General features: G+C 39.8%; 2 protein-coding genes across 2 annotated transcripts; one reads left to right on the forward strand and one right to left on the reverse strand.

Moving 5' to 3' along the window:
• The first annotated feature begins 1,153 nt into the window (after positions 1–1,153).
• LOC146317112 (hyaluronidase-5-like) lies at positions 1,154–9,145 on the forward strand. Its single transcript, XM_084733663.1, has 4 exons — positions 1,154–1,384; positions 5,388–6,346; positions 7,632–7,721; positions 7,819–9,145. The coding sequence occupies exons 2-4, from the start codon at positions 5,402–5,404 to the stop codon at positions 8,230–8,232; spliced, it is 1,449 nt and encodes a 482-aa protein (XP_084589789.1). The 5' UTR covers positions 1,154–1,384; positions 5,388–5,401; the 3' UTR covers positions 8,233–9,145.
• A 1,554-nt stretch (positions 9,146–10,699) lies between these two features.
• LOC146317113 (V-set and immunoglobulin domain-containing protein 1-like) lies at positions 10,700–14,623 on the reverse strand. The gene is made up of 4 exons (XM_084734175.1): positions 14,593–14,623; positions 14,217–14,255; positions 12,986–13,258; positions 10,700–11,719 (listed from the first exon to the last, which is right to left on the reverse strand). Exons 1-4 carry the CDS (start codon positions 14,621–14,623, stop codon positions 11,409–11,411), a joined length of 654 nt encoding a protein of 217 aa, XP_084590301.1. The 3' UTR covers positions 10,700–11,408.
• Positions 14,624–15,842: the final 1,219 nt, after the last annotated feature.

Genomic DNA, 15,842 nt, shown 5'->3' on the forward strand with positions numbered 1-15,842 from the left:
ACCATAGCTTGAGAGAAGACACGAGTTACAAGCCTGTGACAGATCAGATCAGAGGTTTTGTCTCAGCCAAGGACCCTTTACAACATATAAAACATGTCGAGGGCCCCTCATGTACGTCCCTTGGAATAACTTGATGTAGCCATTTTTTTTTTACACTTCTACTTGGTTATGTTAAAGAACACAAGAAAAATGTATTAGAAATGTATTATAATATCTGCACCATTTCAACACAGAATACAAATAAAATACAAGGTTATGTTATGATTTCTATATTTATTAAGAGTTATAGATTGTTAGATTAGAATGTAATCTATTAACTTTTTTAGAGTTAAACATTTTTATATTATTCATTCAACTAAGTCTTTTGTAAATAAATAATTTCTTACATCATGATAATTTAAATGAATAAATCTGAAAACTTTTCATGAAAACCAATGTTTAAGACCATGTCCCTCCTAATTTCTCAACACATGACAGTAAATAAACACATTTTGCAACCCATTTTTGCAAACAAAACATAAAAGAAAAATATCTCTATAACAGAGTTAAAGTGGTGTGAGACTTTCAGTATCACAGAATACAGTATTGCGTATTAATTCTTAGTTATTATCAGTTATGATGACCCTTAAAGAAATGAAAACAAAGGAGGATTATTGTTTGTTGGTTGAATGTTTTATTGTGATTTCACAAAACATGATCTCTTGATTAGACATAAAACAATAAACAACACTAATACGTTAAAAATCAACACAATAGATGAATAAACTTCAATGATTTAATGAGGTACTGTTGCAACCCTGCCCTATAATTACTTTGTCAAAACCTGTTATAATAAAATCCAGCTGGAAATCATTGCAAATGAAACTGAGTTATGATTTTGAGCAGACGTTTATGATGATCTGTGACGCAATCATCCGAGTGTCTTCCTCGTATGATTCATGATTCCTGTGGTGAAACCTGGTGGATTTCCTTCAGCTCAGTACATTTCCAACCAGCTGACCAAGTTTAAACACGCTGCATTCTTTGCGTGTCCGGAAAGAGGCCTCGGATTTGAGCTGCTGAGTGTCCACACGTTGTCCTCATCCCGGAGCTTCCTCTGATATCTTCCTCCAGGCAGCAGAGAGGAGGGACCTCGTTCTCCGCCTGGAACGCATCACAACATCCCAGTAAATAACAGAACACCTCGGGCCTGCAAATCATTCTGCACTGACAAGTTTCCACAAGTGTTCTGCCTGTAATTGAAGCTCTTGCAACAGCTTATTTAAAGAGGAGCTATTTAGACTCCTGGTGGAGAGTGAGGTTAGTGTTTATGACTAACAGGTAATAATTTCACGACTCACCCAGTTTGCAGTTTGGACGGCGGGAAGTTGGACCTCCAGAGCAGGTTGGTGCTTATTAATGATGTCTCATTTAACTGGGTTCAAAGGTTTATTGGTGTTTTCCCAGAGTTTAACCCCAACATTACTGGGGTCGAGTTCAACAGCAGCTGTGTTCCTGCACTGAAAAGAGTGTAATTTACTGTATTCACTCCGAAATGACAGAAATCATAAAAGTGTCAGGCTGTAAGCTGCCTGGAGACAAAACTACTGTAGTTACACATCAGATCCTGTGGCCTCGTAAAGATCCTGACTCTAACAGAGTGTAAAACATCAGTCAGTCAGTGCTTTTAATGGTGAGCGCTGTCTTTACAGCGTCTTATTAGCCAATGTAATTAACCAATCAGTGCAGAGAGCTGAACAGAATTAGTTTGTAAAAAATGCTCAGTGAGAAACAGTTTTCATGAGACTAGGGAAATATGACAGAGGGAGACTGAAGACAGCTCCTGTAACTATAATTAGAAGTAAATGTGTCTGTATCATCTGTAAAGGGTCGGGTTTCAAGTTTGTCTCTTTGTTTTTTAACTGACCCTTTCTGAATGTTAACCAGACAAATGCCAAAAACATACCGGAGATGCCTCAGTATCAGATGCTGGGGAAAATGGAATCGATATAAATATGAGATTCAAATAAATAATAAACATAATAAATGGGTAAATAAGACAGTGAGTAAGTCCAGTTTTTGTCAAACCTTTGACACCATGTTCCACCTCTGAAAATGTTCAGCTCTCCAAGTTCTACCATTATGACTGAGACTCTGGCCAGTTCATGCAGAAGGCAGGTTTATTTCTAATAAGAATGTTATTTATCATTGCCACACTGCCTGCACAGTTTAGCTTGTAACTAATTATGGATTAAATGCAGTCGATGTGCATGAATGTGACGAAGCAGGCTGATACTGAAAACTTTACAGAAAAGACCTAATTTGTTTTGAATTGTCAGTGATCTTATATTGTAAGTAAGGACATTGCTCAGTGTACCACTAGACGGAGCTCAAGTACATGACGATGGAGTCAGTTTTTTAAAGGATAAGTCTGGTGTTTTAGGAGACACATTTACTCGCTTTCTTGCTGAGCGTTAGCTGAGAAGCTCAGTAGCGCTCTCAGGTCTGTAGAGTAAATATAAAGCTACAAACAGGAGGCCTTTTACTTACATAAAAATGGGAAATGGCGAGTCTGGCTCTTTATCAAAATCCACCTAGCAGCACAGGGACGGGTTGTGTGTTGGTTTATTTCGTGGTCAGGACCAGGTGGTCTCTCAGCCTGGGAACCAGACAAAAATCTGCCAAGCTCATGTTTTCATTTGCTCTGACAGAAGTCCTATATGATTGACAGAGGAGTGTCATCGGTCCGGCTTTGAAAAGTCTAATATCACGTTTCACTGCTCTGATTGGTTGTAGGTCTATCCAACTGGCATCCAGAGGCATTTTGGTCTGTGTGCGCTGATAACTCTCCTTGGAAATTGAAAATTAACTGAAAGGTTCCAAACTAACTCACATTTATATTTCAGAAATGTCCGACACATAAGCCGTTGTAAAACAGAGATGTATAACTTTTACACTTTGGTTTTTGTAGGGATTAAACAAACACAAGTTTTTATGAGTGAGTTTCAGAGGTGCTGGAAGGCAGATTTTATTATTTGGACAGAGTCAGGTTAACTATTTTCAGTCTTTGTGCTAAGCTAGGTTAGCTAGTTCCTGAAATGTCCAACTACCCCTGTAAGAGAGCCTCAAAAACAAGATCAGTCTTTAAGTTGCACCAATCAGCATTTGCTATATTGATGATGGGTCATGTGACTCAGATAAAGAGCTTTTGAGATGCTTTTTGCTCCCAGTTTTGACTTCCCAGGAAATTTAATCTGAGGTTCTGTCTCAGCAGCAGGCAGCTGTTTTTTAGAAAACAAGCTCTGATGAGCTCACAAATAATTGTGCATTATGAATGTTGCCACTAATTATCTTTCATTAGTGCTTTTCCTTGCATTTACAGTCAGCAGAGGTTGTTTTTCTCCCTAATCTTCACCCATTTTGTTGAGTTTTACCTTTGGCCTAATGAAGTCTGGGAGTGAAGTGCAGTTCTGCAGTCTCAGGGAGTGAAGGAGAGGGAAGTGTTGTTGACATCTCAGAATTTTAACAGCTTGGTTTGTTGCTGTCATGAGCTGTGAGCAACAGAGATACTAATTGATGTGGCTGAGGGTTCATACCTCAACAATTTCTGAGTCAGCCCTCTGGTCTTCAGCTTATTAAAAACACATTAGTCTCCCCTGAAGTCGGGAAATGTGGCGCTGCATCGCTGCTGTCATATGAAAACCTGTCCAACTTGATGTTTTAACTTGAACTGAATCTGCTGAGCTGGAAAAAAGGAAATATGGTGTTTATCTAAATGTGCACCATATTGAACACTGGATAAAAAATTGAGCCCTGAGTGTAAAAGGAGATCTGAAGTACTTTACTTTTGATTCAAGCTCAATTTATTGATAAAAAATGCAACTGATTACTTAGTTTCCATTCACAAGGGAAACAAGGTTATGTCTTCAGTTTTACAGATGGGTATGATTTAGATCATGTCTCTTTTCTCATAATGTCAAACTAAAGTAAAAACCTATAAGTAGCATTAGCTAGCTAACTTTGCTGAGGTTAGTTTAGCAGCTAAATGTTTTAGCGGGTGTTGCAAGAGTATTTATGGACAACTCATCTCTACTTTCTCCCCCTGGTGCACCTCAGCCTCTTGTGGCCAAAATGACTGTTACAACAACAAACACAAATTATCCTGACAAAACTTTTTCCACACTTGTTCTTTAGTCATAAAACACAGGAGATGAACAGATCTAAAAATAAATAAATCAACAGAGAGCCAGAGGTTTACCTTTAATTGCCTTTCAGGACTTTTGTAGAGTTCTGAGGTTGATTTCTGATTTTTTAAATTCTACTTGTGATGATTTCAAAATGCAACATTTAAATTAAGATTTGTAAAAATACATCTAAGCGGGCTGATTTTCTTCTTTGCTGAGACTTTGAGCTGCAACTTCACCAGCTTATTACTGCCTTTCTTGTTGCAGAAACCAGGTAAGTTACATAACAAGTGTGAGGTTATTGACCACTCTGCATTGTTAGCTTGAAACCTAATGCTACAATCCAGCAAATCTGAGAAGATTCCTATTTTTAACCCTTTAACACAGGTTTTCTTCCTAATGTTGGGGTCTATGTGTTTACAGCCACACTCTATGAGTTTGTACTTAGGCACAATGGTGCTTTTGAGGTAAAGGCTAGCATCTTCTCAGTGACAGTGTTAACATGCTGATGTTTAGCAGGTATAATGTCAAACAGCAACTATTGATTAGTTGTGTTTTTGTCCCTTTTTTAGAGAATGTTTATGAAGCAAAAGACTAAAAGTAGAGTGAGAGCTTCAACTCTAAAATCAGGATAAAGTTTACTACAGATGGCAGCAGTTAGTTGTAACTTTAGAAACCAGTAAAGCCATCTGTCCAAAAAAACCATGAATCAGGCAGAGTTGAGGCAGAGCAGCCGGAGGACATCAGAGGGAAAACCAGAAAATATTTTCTCCATAACATTAATCTTGCGATACCAGATGTTTGAAGATCTCGACGATTACTGTGGATTTTCTAAATGCAAAATAGTTGCTTCAACAATGGCTGACAAACCTACACCCCTTAGATTTTTTAAATAACACACCTCTAAATAACACACACCTGCTGCACATCACTGTCCTGATATGAAAGGCTGCCCTTAAGACTTCGGATTGATTCTGCAGTGTAGTTTTTTGTTTAACCCTATAATTTTTTCCACCCAGTTTTAGCAACGTAATCTAGCAGACCATCCTCGGGTCTCTATTGAGTGACGCAAAGGTTTTAGATGTTTCACTCCTCCAACACACCCGATTCAAATGATCAGGTCCAAAACATGCAGGGCAGCGGTTCCTGAGGACCAGTATTGAGAGACACTGGTTTCGAGGTTCTGACCTCTAATTTCTCTTACATATGTCTGTATTTCCTCAGATTACTGTTTCAAAATGAACCAAGTCAAACTGCTCCATGGTACACACCACTTCTTTGCCATTGTCATCGCCATATTGGCCCTGCTGAGCTCCATCCAGTCACTACCAAGGACAGATCCTCCCGTCAATCCTAGCCATCCCTTCCTGTTCATGTGGAACGCCCCGACCGAGCTGTGCGACATCCGCTTCGGCATGCCACTCGACCTCTCCCACTTCCACTTTGTCAGTAGCACACTGAAGACAGCAACCAACCAGAGCATCTCCATATTCTACACTGATCGTTTTGGCATTTTCCCATACGTGGACGAAGACACCGGCGAGATGTACGACGAGGGGCTGCCGCAGCTGATCGACCTGCAGGAGCACCATGAGCTGGCCGAAGATGACATCGAGTACTACATCCCCACCAACCAGCCAGGCCTCGCCGTGCTCGACTTTGAGGAGTGGAGGCCGCAGTGGGTTCGAAACTGGGGCAGCAAAGACATCTATCGACAGATTTCCATTGAAACAGTCCAGAAGAAGAACTCATCATTGTCTGAAGACGAGGCCGAGGACCGGGCGAAGATCGTGTTTGAACGCGCAGCCAAAAGGTACTTTCTCAGATCCATCCGCATCGGGAAGAAGCTGAGGCCCAACAGACTCTGGGGTTACTACCTGTACCCCGACTGCTACAACTACGACTATAACCAGGACATGGCGGGCTTCACCGGAGAGTGTCCCGACATCGAGAAGGACAGGAATGATGAACTGCTGTGGCTCTGGAAGGAGTCCACGGCGCTCTTTCCATCCATCTACCTGGAGCTGGTGCTCAGAGACTCCCAGCAGGCCCGCATGTTCGTCCGGCATCGCATTCAGGAGGCCATGAGGGTGTCGACGCTCCCCAACAGCTCCTACTCCATCCCTGTCTACGCCTACATCCGCCCCGTGTACAAGGACAGCATCGACGACTACATGTCAGAGGTCAGACACGCCTGAGACACTCAAAACCTTTTTGTCACCTTGAGACAAAACTTATGATTTAAACTATATATGTGGTTAAATACTACTCTCTGATTGGCTGACAGGTGTCTGCTGTCATAAGTTAGAGCTAGGGTATATTAAACTGCAGGTAACCATAGCAACAGCACTGGTACTTCAGCATCTGTAAGCTGTTAACTAGTGAATCCAAACTAATCATGAGTTAACCTGTCAGTCTTTGTTTCTTTGATCAGTGGATTATTATTATTTTTTATATCATTGCAATATGAAATACTTGTCTCTGATTGGCTGCAGTATAAGCCTGATCATCTGGACGCTTCCCAAATCTCGCCCCATTTCGCGCTGTGGTCTAATAACTTTTCTACTTTTAGCTGATCTACATTTATGGTTTGCTCGCTAGTTACTTAGCAAGCAAACCAAGCTTAGCGCACTAAGTAATCTTAGCAAAAATGCTCATTAGGTAGCCAGCTAATGTACATCTGTTGTTAGCTAGCTAGTTAGCAAGTGTTATGCTGACATTTTCCTGAAAGCAGAAATAGTCTGTCAGTTTTTTCTTTGAGCCCTCAAGCTTCAAATTTTTTTTTCTCAACATAGATGAGCCTCACATATAAGTACAGAAAGTGATTTTTTTTTTTCCACGATTGCGAAGACGTGACCTGCCCTGCCCCACAAGGCCTCTGATTGGCTTATCCTGATTTTCTTACCCTATTCCCACAGAATCACACTCCTCGTCTAAACCAATCAACAAAGGCAACAAGCACTAGCCAGTCAGAGTCAGAGAAGGCCAGGTCACGAAAAAATTGCATGCAGGAAACGGGAAAAGAGAAATCAGACCGAGGTGATGATGAGTACCAAGCTTGCTCTGTTATTGGAGCACAGAGCAAAAAGAGGCGGGACTTGCAATGTCAGTTTCACATATGACATTTACACTGTAGGCTATAAACTGTGTGATATATATATATGCATAATATATAGCATACCTCACAGACATTCAACGGAGAGGGTTCTGCCTGCAGCGCTCTGTCTTAAATTTATGTTTGAAGTGTAGACAGTGTTCTGTTCAGCACCACAGACAGCTGACGTTAAGAAGTGATGCAGCATGTACACTCACACAGAAGTACCACTTTAAAGAAACAAACTTATGACGCTCTTAAGGTTGATTGTTATTATGAAATGGGGCCATTATTGTTTAAAAAAAGGAATGGGCATTCTGAGAAAGAACAAACAAAATGATCTTCTCTGACTGTCTGACATTTTTGTTTTGCAGTTTGATCTGGTGAACACTATTGGAGAAGCTGCTGCTCTCGGCGCCGCAGGTGTCGTTTCCTGGGGAGACATGAACGTCACCGACACGGAGGTAGATGGACATCATTTTGGGGTTTTCTGGAAAGGTTTTTAACTTACTTTTCTCTTTGCGCTTTTACTTAAAAACGGCTTACATTGAAATCCTGTAGGACTCCTGCTTTGACGCTCGACGCCACCTGGAGCGAGTTATGAACCCGTACATCCTGAACGTCTCTACAGCAACGCAACTCTGCAGCGAGGCGCTCTGCCAGGGCCGAGGTCGCTGCGTGAGGAAGAACTGGGATGATGATGTCTACCTCCACCTTGACCCCATGCGCTATAGGATCCAGCGGCAGCGGCGCGGCGGCCCGCTGACCGTGAGCGGCGACTTCTCGCAGGATGACATCAACTGGTTTGACCGCAGCTTCGACTGCATGTGCTACAGCGAGGAGCCGTGCAGATCCGTCATGACGCTCAACATCCTCCAGGGGGCCATCACGTCCACAAGGAGTCGCGGTGCTGACAGGCCCCGCCCCCTCCTGCTGGTCATGATACTACTCTGTCTGAAGTACGTTGTGATGTGAATATGAAATTATTACAAACAAACTTGAAACTGTGATATGAGATGTGTGGTTCCAGGCAGTCAAAGGACAATTTCAGTATTATTTCAGCTTTTCCATTAAATATTTCTGACTGTTTTTACCTGCTTTTCCATTAAAGATGTTTTTAATTCAGTTTAGTCGAATCTTTCAGTCTCATTCACACGACTTTCTTTCAGAATATGCATGACAGCACCACATGATTCATGATTCTTGGAACGAGACACTGGTTTTGAATTTTTCTGATGTATTTTTTGGCGCTCTGAGCTCCACAAGCTCAGTGCCATTTAGTCCCACTATACTGGAGAGAAGGCAGACATCTTTGTTTCTAAGACTGTAACTTACATCAAAACTATATGGATTAATAGAACTACAGATCAGGGGAAAAATGAATTTTTGATCTGAGGGTGAAGTGTCCTTTTAAATCAGAACGGGAAACATTGTCACAGTACAGTGACTGTTCTGCCTTCAGCTGTGAAAATGCCGCCATCATCCAAAGACTCAACATCGAATTTAAAGAAACATGTGCAGGCAAGACCAACTGCTGAGGTTAGAAATCCAGTTACCTGGTTAGTTTGTCACTCCTACTTCTACTGAAAAATATTTCTGAGTGTAGGTGGTGATGTTTGTGAGCAGGATGTTGTGTGGATAAAAACCGAAGCCAGACTGGAATGAGTTGAAACCTGTTTACTTGAAGTTAAAGTGTGGATAACATACTTAACAAAGAACTTTTAAATGTGCATAATTACTGCTAGTAATCTTACAGTGTATTTTTGCATTTTGCAAGGAAGGAATAGCTTAACTATAAATAAATCTAGCAATGAACTTAAAGCATTATATTTGGCTGAAGAATTTGTGTGTAATTAATATTGATGTAACCCAAAAGTAACATTCATTTCATTTCATTCATTCATTAAAAAATGAATGAATGAAAATTGAAAATGAAAATTGTTCTGAGGCAGTGTTTCTCAAACTTTTTTTCCCAAGGGACCCACTTTTCAAGATTGAAAAACAATCGTGACCCAAGTTTGTGCAGAAATGAACTTTTTGCTGCCATTCCTGAATCACCCCGCACTGTCTTGATTCTTTAATGAAAACATATGAACATGTTAAAACTTTAGAAATGAGAAATAAATTCATTAAGGCTGAATAAACAGACTTTCAGAAAAACGTCACAGGATATTTTAACTTGCTTCATAAATGAGAAAATCTAAGTGCACTTAGACAGAATCAACAGGCTCTTTTTTTTCCTCAGTGAAAATGAATTTTTAATGCTTTATAAAAGATGCAGACAGAAATCTTAAATTTGCAGGATTTCCTTTAAGTCATTGTTTCCAACAGCTTTGTCTGCTCTGAGATTTTCATAATTGCACATTTACTAAAATAACTTTAAAAAGGCAGTCACTCAAAAATACTGTATTATCTTATTTACTACCTCTGAAGCGCCGTAATAATAAATCATTATTATTCTTTTGGTAGGATGAGCGTGTATAAAGTGCCTCTGTTGGACTGATAAAGTTTTATGGGAACAGAAAAAATAATAATTCATGTTTAATTTTAACAATGAAGCTTTGGAATGAATTACTTATTCATTAAATGTGAAAAAAACAAAAACACAAGTATTCTTATTTTCAGGTGATTATACACAAATGAATACTCATAAATATTATAATCCAGTCCAGTCATATTAGATCACCGTGAATCTAACACACTGGACCTTCAACAGAAAAACACATTTACAACCTTATGCAGCTTTTCAACAAAACAGGACCATAAATGAGTTTGTTCCAAACTGTTGACTAACCGCTCAGAGTCTTCAGGTCAAAAATCGTTCCCAGAGACGTAATCATTCTCTGCCTGTCCACGGCCGCCTCTAAGACGGGTGTCCATCTCCACGGAGACAGCTGATGTGTTTCCTGTGGGCGGAGTTTAGGGATTAGGGAATGTTTCTGTGTAGGTGTTTTCACTTCTACCAAAAAGGCCGCTGCAGAAAAAGTCTGAAACCTGGTAAGATTCATGTGTTCATTCACACGAAAGCAGAGGGGGCGAAAAAAAAACTAAGGGATAAAATAAATAAATGACACATATATATATAAAAAAAAAAATTAATTACATTAATTAATAATTACATTTTATATATATATATTTCTTTCTTTATCCAAAGTTTGTCCTGAAGGGAAGAAAATGAACTGTTCATCAGAGTTAAAACACAAGAGGTGCACGAAGAAAGTCTGGTTTCATGGGTGAACAAATAAAACCTGCCTACAAATCTAAGTTCATTTTTAAAAAGAAAATGTAAGCTTTAAATTTGCATTGTTTAGCTGAATTATTCAAATGAACTCTTCTTTTATTGGCTGTGAAGGATTTTATCTTCAGCTGATCTCTTGTTACACAGCAGACGACCATCACAAAACTGGTCAGTAGTGTGTGTGTGTGTGTGTGTGTGTGTTTTACCTCTCCTCTTGCTGCAGCAGATGGACAGCATCAGGATGGTGGAAATGAAGTACGGACTCACGACCACTAGATGGCAGAGTAGCCTGATTGCAGGCAGTGAGGGAGGAGGGGGGGGAGGAGGAAGAGGAGGAGGAGGAGGATCTGGATGTGGAGGAGAAACCAGGAGTTTATACAGAAGTCCAGTGTTTTTAGTATGAATTCTCTTATGCTCTCATAATGTTCAGTATGAACAGGAAACACCTGACTATTGCTATAAGACAGACGTCAACATGTGTGAAGTGTTCCAGCTGTTAATCAAATGATTAATTTATGGTCATGATCAGGAGAGAAATCATCAGCCAGACACTGGGGAGGAGAAAATGGGTTTCAGGGGAGGTGGAAGCCTAAAAAAATACACATATTATAGCACATTCAGATAAAAGAAGGCATGGGATTGTACATTAATGAAACCCACTGAACTACAGCCACAAAGTATCTGTTAACACATGAAAAGAAGAAGCAAACTTGTATTTATCTGATTTATCCAGAAGTAAAATGCCAAAGAAACAGCTTGAAACTATAAGTGTGGCTACATGTTTCCAGTGGACATTCGGCATCAAACCGCTTCTTGTCTTCAAAAGTTCATAATGCAGCGCCGCTCATCTCGGACGCAGACCTGATGACAAACTTCTTTAATGATCAGTTTCCTGTCAGGTCAGCAGGTCGGTTCATATCTTCGACCACAACTGTGATATAAGAAATATCATGAACAGAGAGAAAAAGACGGCGCCCTGACCTCTGACACTGAGCCAGCTCTTCGATGACTGTAAGAACAGACCAGTAGAACACGAGTAGAAACCTTCATCAGACTGCTGGACGTTACTGATGGTGAACTCTCCTGTGAATCCAGCTCCAATGATGCTCCCATTCCTGAAGAACAAATACCCGGTTTGTATGGAGCCGTCTGGGGTTTTACAGCACAGAGTGACATCACTTCCTGTGATGACAGGTTTGGGAAACTCCAACATCACAGAACGATCTGAATGAGACGACACAGACCAGAGCCACATACACACAGAGTTAATCCATTTTAATATACTCTGAGTTAGCAGACCTGAGAAACAGAAACCAGTAAAATGATTCTTCAGAGGTAAATCTGGTATTGATCCTTGCATTTTTAAAAAGCCACCAGATGAAGGGCTTCAACAGAGGGTCTGAGACCCCTGTTAGGTCCTCAGAGTTACTGCAGGGAGTCCATCAAAGTATTATTGGATAGGTTTTCAAAAGTTTTTTATTTTTAAAAACACATAAACATGAATCCAACAAAAGGCTTACAGCTATAGCAGGAATGATAATGGACGTCTGTGAACACACTGTCTGTTTTAACTGATTTCACCACTGAACAAGTCACTGCGATGTCTGCAAACTTTCTTTAAAGATTATGCAGATCTGAGACTTGAATGAGGAAACTTGGTAAACCTTTGGAAACTGCAGAGGCTAATTCTTAAGTATTTGTGCCTTCTTGTAAATTTGCCATCAAACGCAACACGTTGTTTCTTTCCTTGTAGAAACATTGTGTCAGTTTGTCGCAGCATTTTTGTATCAGTGACTGTTTCAACCGGTTCCACTACATTTCTAAAAGAAGATTTTATCGATAGTAAACATAAAATTTTACAAATACAGCAAACATGAACCAAAATAGACTGTTTTGTCCCCAAACTCAGTTCTGTGAAATGCTGAGTTCAAATCAACTTTATAAACTTTATGAAACACTGTCCATGACAAATTCTTAATTATTTGGGCATTTTTGTAAATTTGGCAAATGTAAACACATTATTTTTTGTGTGTGTGTAAAAAAGCATTGTGTTTGTTTGTTCCAGCTTGTTGGATACTATTGATCAACAACAGAAATAATTTAGTAAACATGTTCATTTTCATGTACAATGGGGAAGTTTCATATTGCACTTCGCTCTGTGCAGCGTCTTCTTACTGTTTTTTATTATGTAAGGCATCTGCTGTAGTAACTCAGGTACTTTAAAAATTGCAGTGATTGTGTATTTCACATTGAATCTGTTCTGTGCAGTTTGTACTCAGTGTTTTATTGTGTAAGGATGTTATTTAATGCATCTGCTCGTTAAGTGTAGAACTACAGATGAAAATTAGGTATGAACTGTCGTACTTAAAGCTGATGTTAAGACCAGGTGTAAACAGGGCACAGAACAACACACACACACACACACACACACACACACACACACACACACACACACACACACACACACGTGTTGTGTACATGTTTCTGTACCAGACACAGTGATGGAGACCGGGCCACTCCTCTGTCCGCCACTGGTTTCACACCAGTAAACTCCACTGTCTGATGGGTAGAGATGTGGAACGAAGCAGGAGGAACCATCAACTCTCCCAAAGTCTTGTTGACCTGCGTCACATGTCTGTGTCTGTCCTCCTGCTGTCCTCTTCACCCTCCACCCGTCCACCGTCTGTCCGCCGTCGACACAACTCAGAGAGACAGAGTCTCTTCTGAAGAACAGCTCACGGTACGGACTGACGCTCAGAGAGACTGGAGGACAAAATGACAGATGTGTTTGACTTAATGTCCTCTTTCTGGTGTCAATATAAAAAAAAATTAAAGGAATAGTTCAGATTATTTGAAGTGTGGTTGTATGAGGTCCTTCTCCTCAGTCAGTGTTTTATCTACAGTAGACGGAGGTCGACACGCCTCCAGTCTGGAGAAGCAGCAGGAGTTCTGGTGTAGGAAGCTAAACAATGTACTGCTGTGAACAAAGTCAGCAGAAACAAGTTTACGTTTACGCTACATTTCGAATATTTTCACCAGTTTACCTTGTGAACATCATACATACGTTTTGTTTTTTTTTTTGCATTTTTTTATTTTGTCACTGGTACTGCAAAGAACAAACGGTTTGTCATTTATCAGTGCTCAGTGCACTTTTATTTTATAATTTTGTGCTGTTTTGATTGAGCTTGAGCTCCAAAAAGATTTTCTTCTTTGAGGATGCACCTCTTCATTTAGACAAAGGGCAGATTTTGTTAGGGTTCTTGTTCTCGTGAGCTTTTCTAATGAGGCCACTTTCAAACACATCGCAACATGCATCGCAATTAAAAAAAAAAAAAAAAAAAAGCTGCCATGAAATCCTGGAGGGGCCGAGTGACTCTCAGGACCCCATAGGGGACACGGACCAGCTGTTGAAGACTGTAGACCAGCAACTCTCCTTTTCTGAGAGGTTTGGAGAGAGCGATATTTGGTTTATATGACGTCAGATTACTGTCAGAAAAGTCTGTCTGGCAGCAAGATAAAGAGGTTAAAATATTCTAAATACACACTTAGACTGATTTTATTTTTTTTTATGTGGCTTAGATACTTTTTGCTGCCGTCCCTCTCTACAGCAGTACATTGCTAAGCCTCCTACACCAGTTCTCCTGCTGCTTCTCCAAACTTGGTCCATGTAAACCGCCATCTACTGACGAGTACTTCATACAACCACACTTCATCAGCTCACCTGCAGAAACAGTCCGTCCACACAGCAGCAGAACCAGGCCTGCAGCAGGAGGACAGGGTTAATAAAAAAAAATCAGATGATAACTGGGTTATGATAGCGGAGACATTTCAGTGAAAACATGCCCGGAGAGAAAAGGGAAGCACATTAAGAAAGAAGCAAAGGAACAGCAGGAAGGAAAAAAGAGAAATATTTTAAGAGTGAGGACTTCCTTTTAAAAACAGACAGAGGAAATAAAAGAGAGAGTTGTTCATTACTTTTCTCTGTCATCTTATAAACAGTGACGCTGAGTATGTGATGAGTTTACTGACTGATCTGCACTGTTACTGCTCACTAACTAAAGATCACCACGGGTTTGCAGAGAGTTTGTTTGACTCACCGAGGAGCAGAAAGGTGGACAGAGTCTTCATGTTGACCTGCTGCTGAGTCTGTTCTGGTTTCTCTGAATATCACAGCACTGCTTTAATATAAAAACCACAACTTCTGGTTTTCTTACAGAAAGTTGCAGGAAGATGCATCATCAATGAAAATTCACAAATGAGGAAACACTTGCTGGTTATTTGGCCCCAAACAGCTGTGAGACACACAGAGACAAACCAGACAAACCAGGTTTGATTTGATTTTTGTGAATAAAGTCACCAGGATCAAAGTGTAGTAAAGTTTTTTTTTCCTAATCCTGCTTCCTGACTTGTGATTATCTTTATTTCTTTGTACTGTGTTAACTGGTAAACATTAATATACCAAAGCAGCTTCCTTGTCTGTGAAAGTCTTCTTCACAATAAACCCTGATTCTGAATATGATCAGGAATTCTCTTTACTTTACAATATATAAATATATCTGTGGATTTCTCACCATAAATAACTTTTTTGATTTTAGGAACTGAAACTGTGGATAAACTCCAGAAAAAAGGATTATAAAGCCTCCAGCAGCACTTCAGCAGAGGAAATATTTTATATATTTAATATTTTTAACACTCTTTTTTGAGTAAACTTTGTCTTTAACACCAGTGACTTGTGACTTCACTTGGATTTGAGCCTTTTCACTCGATACCTTCCTCTAAACCCAAAGATTTAAAAGTAAGTACAGACAGACACAACTTTCAGCTTTATCTGTAATTGTTGCCATTATATTCTACATAATTTGTACAATTTCGAGAATTGATTTAATTGCATTTTTCCTATAAAATATTATTTTATTCAGCAAAAGCAGCAGTGCTTTTATTCTGAAGTCTCAGTCATGTAACCTTAGAGTCTCGTGAGGACTGTCAGGCAGCAGAAATGGATTTTCAGTGAACTGTTCAGAGGAAATCTGAAGATTAAAGACAATCCCCTTTTTGCAGCATGCAGCCAACAAGGTATTTTGTTTTATTTGCCTGTATTTTACTTTGTAAAATGTTATTTCACGTGCTGTGCATGCTAATTTTTAGATGAATTTTACGTGATCAAACTTTTATTTTCTTGATAATGTGAGCTCCAAATAAACCAGCAGCAAGAAAGCCACTTGTGTCTGTCTGTGCTTCAAGAGAATCATATTGTTCACTTTTTAAGTGGAACAAAGTCCAGTAAGTCAAGACTCTGTTGTTAAAATGGTTTTACATTTGGTGAAGGGCACATTAAGACTTGCTTTAA

The sequence above is a fragment of the Lutjanus erythropterus genome, chromosome 13 (assembly GCF_056507025.1).
Source record: "Lutjanus erythropterus isolate fLutEry1 chromosome 13, fLutEry1.hap2, whole genome shotgun sequence".
NCBI lineage: Eukaryota > Metazoa > Chordata > Actinopteri > Lutjaniformes > Lutjanidae > Lutjanus > Lutjanus erythropterus.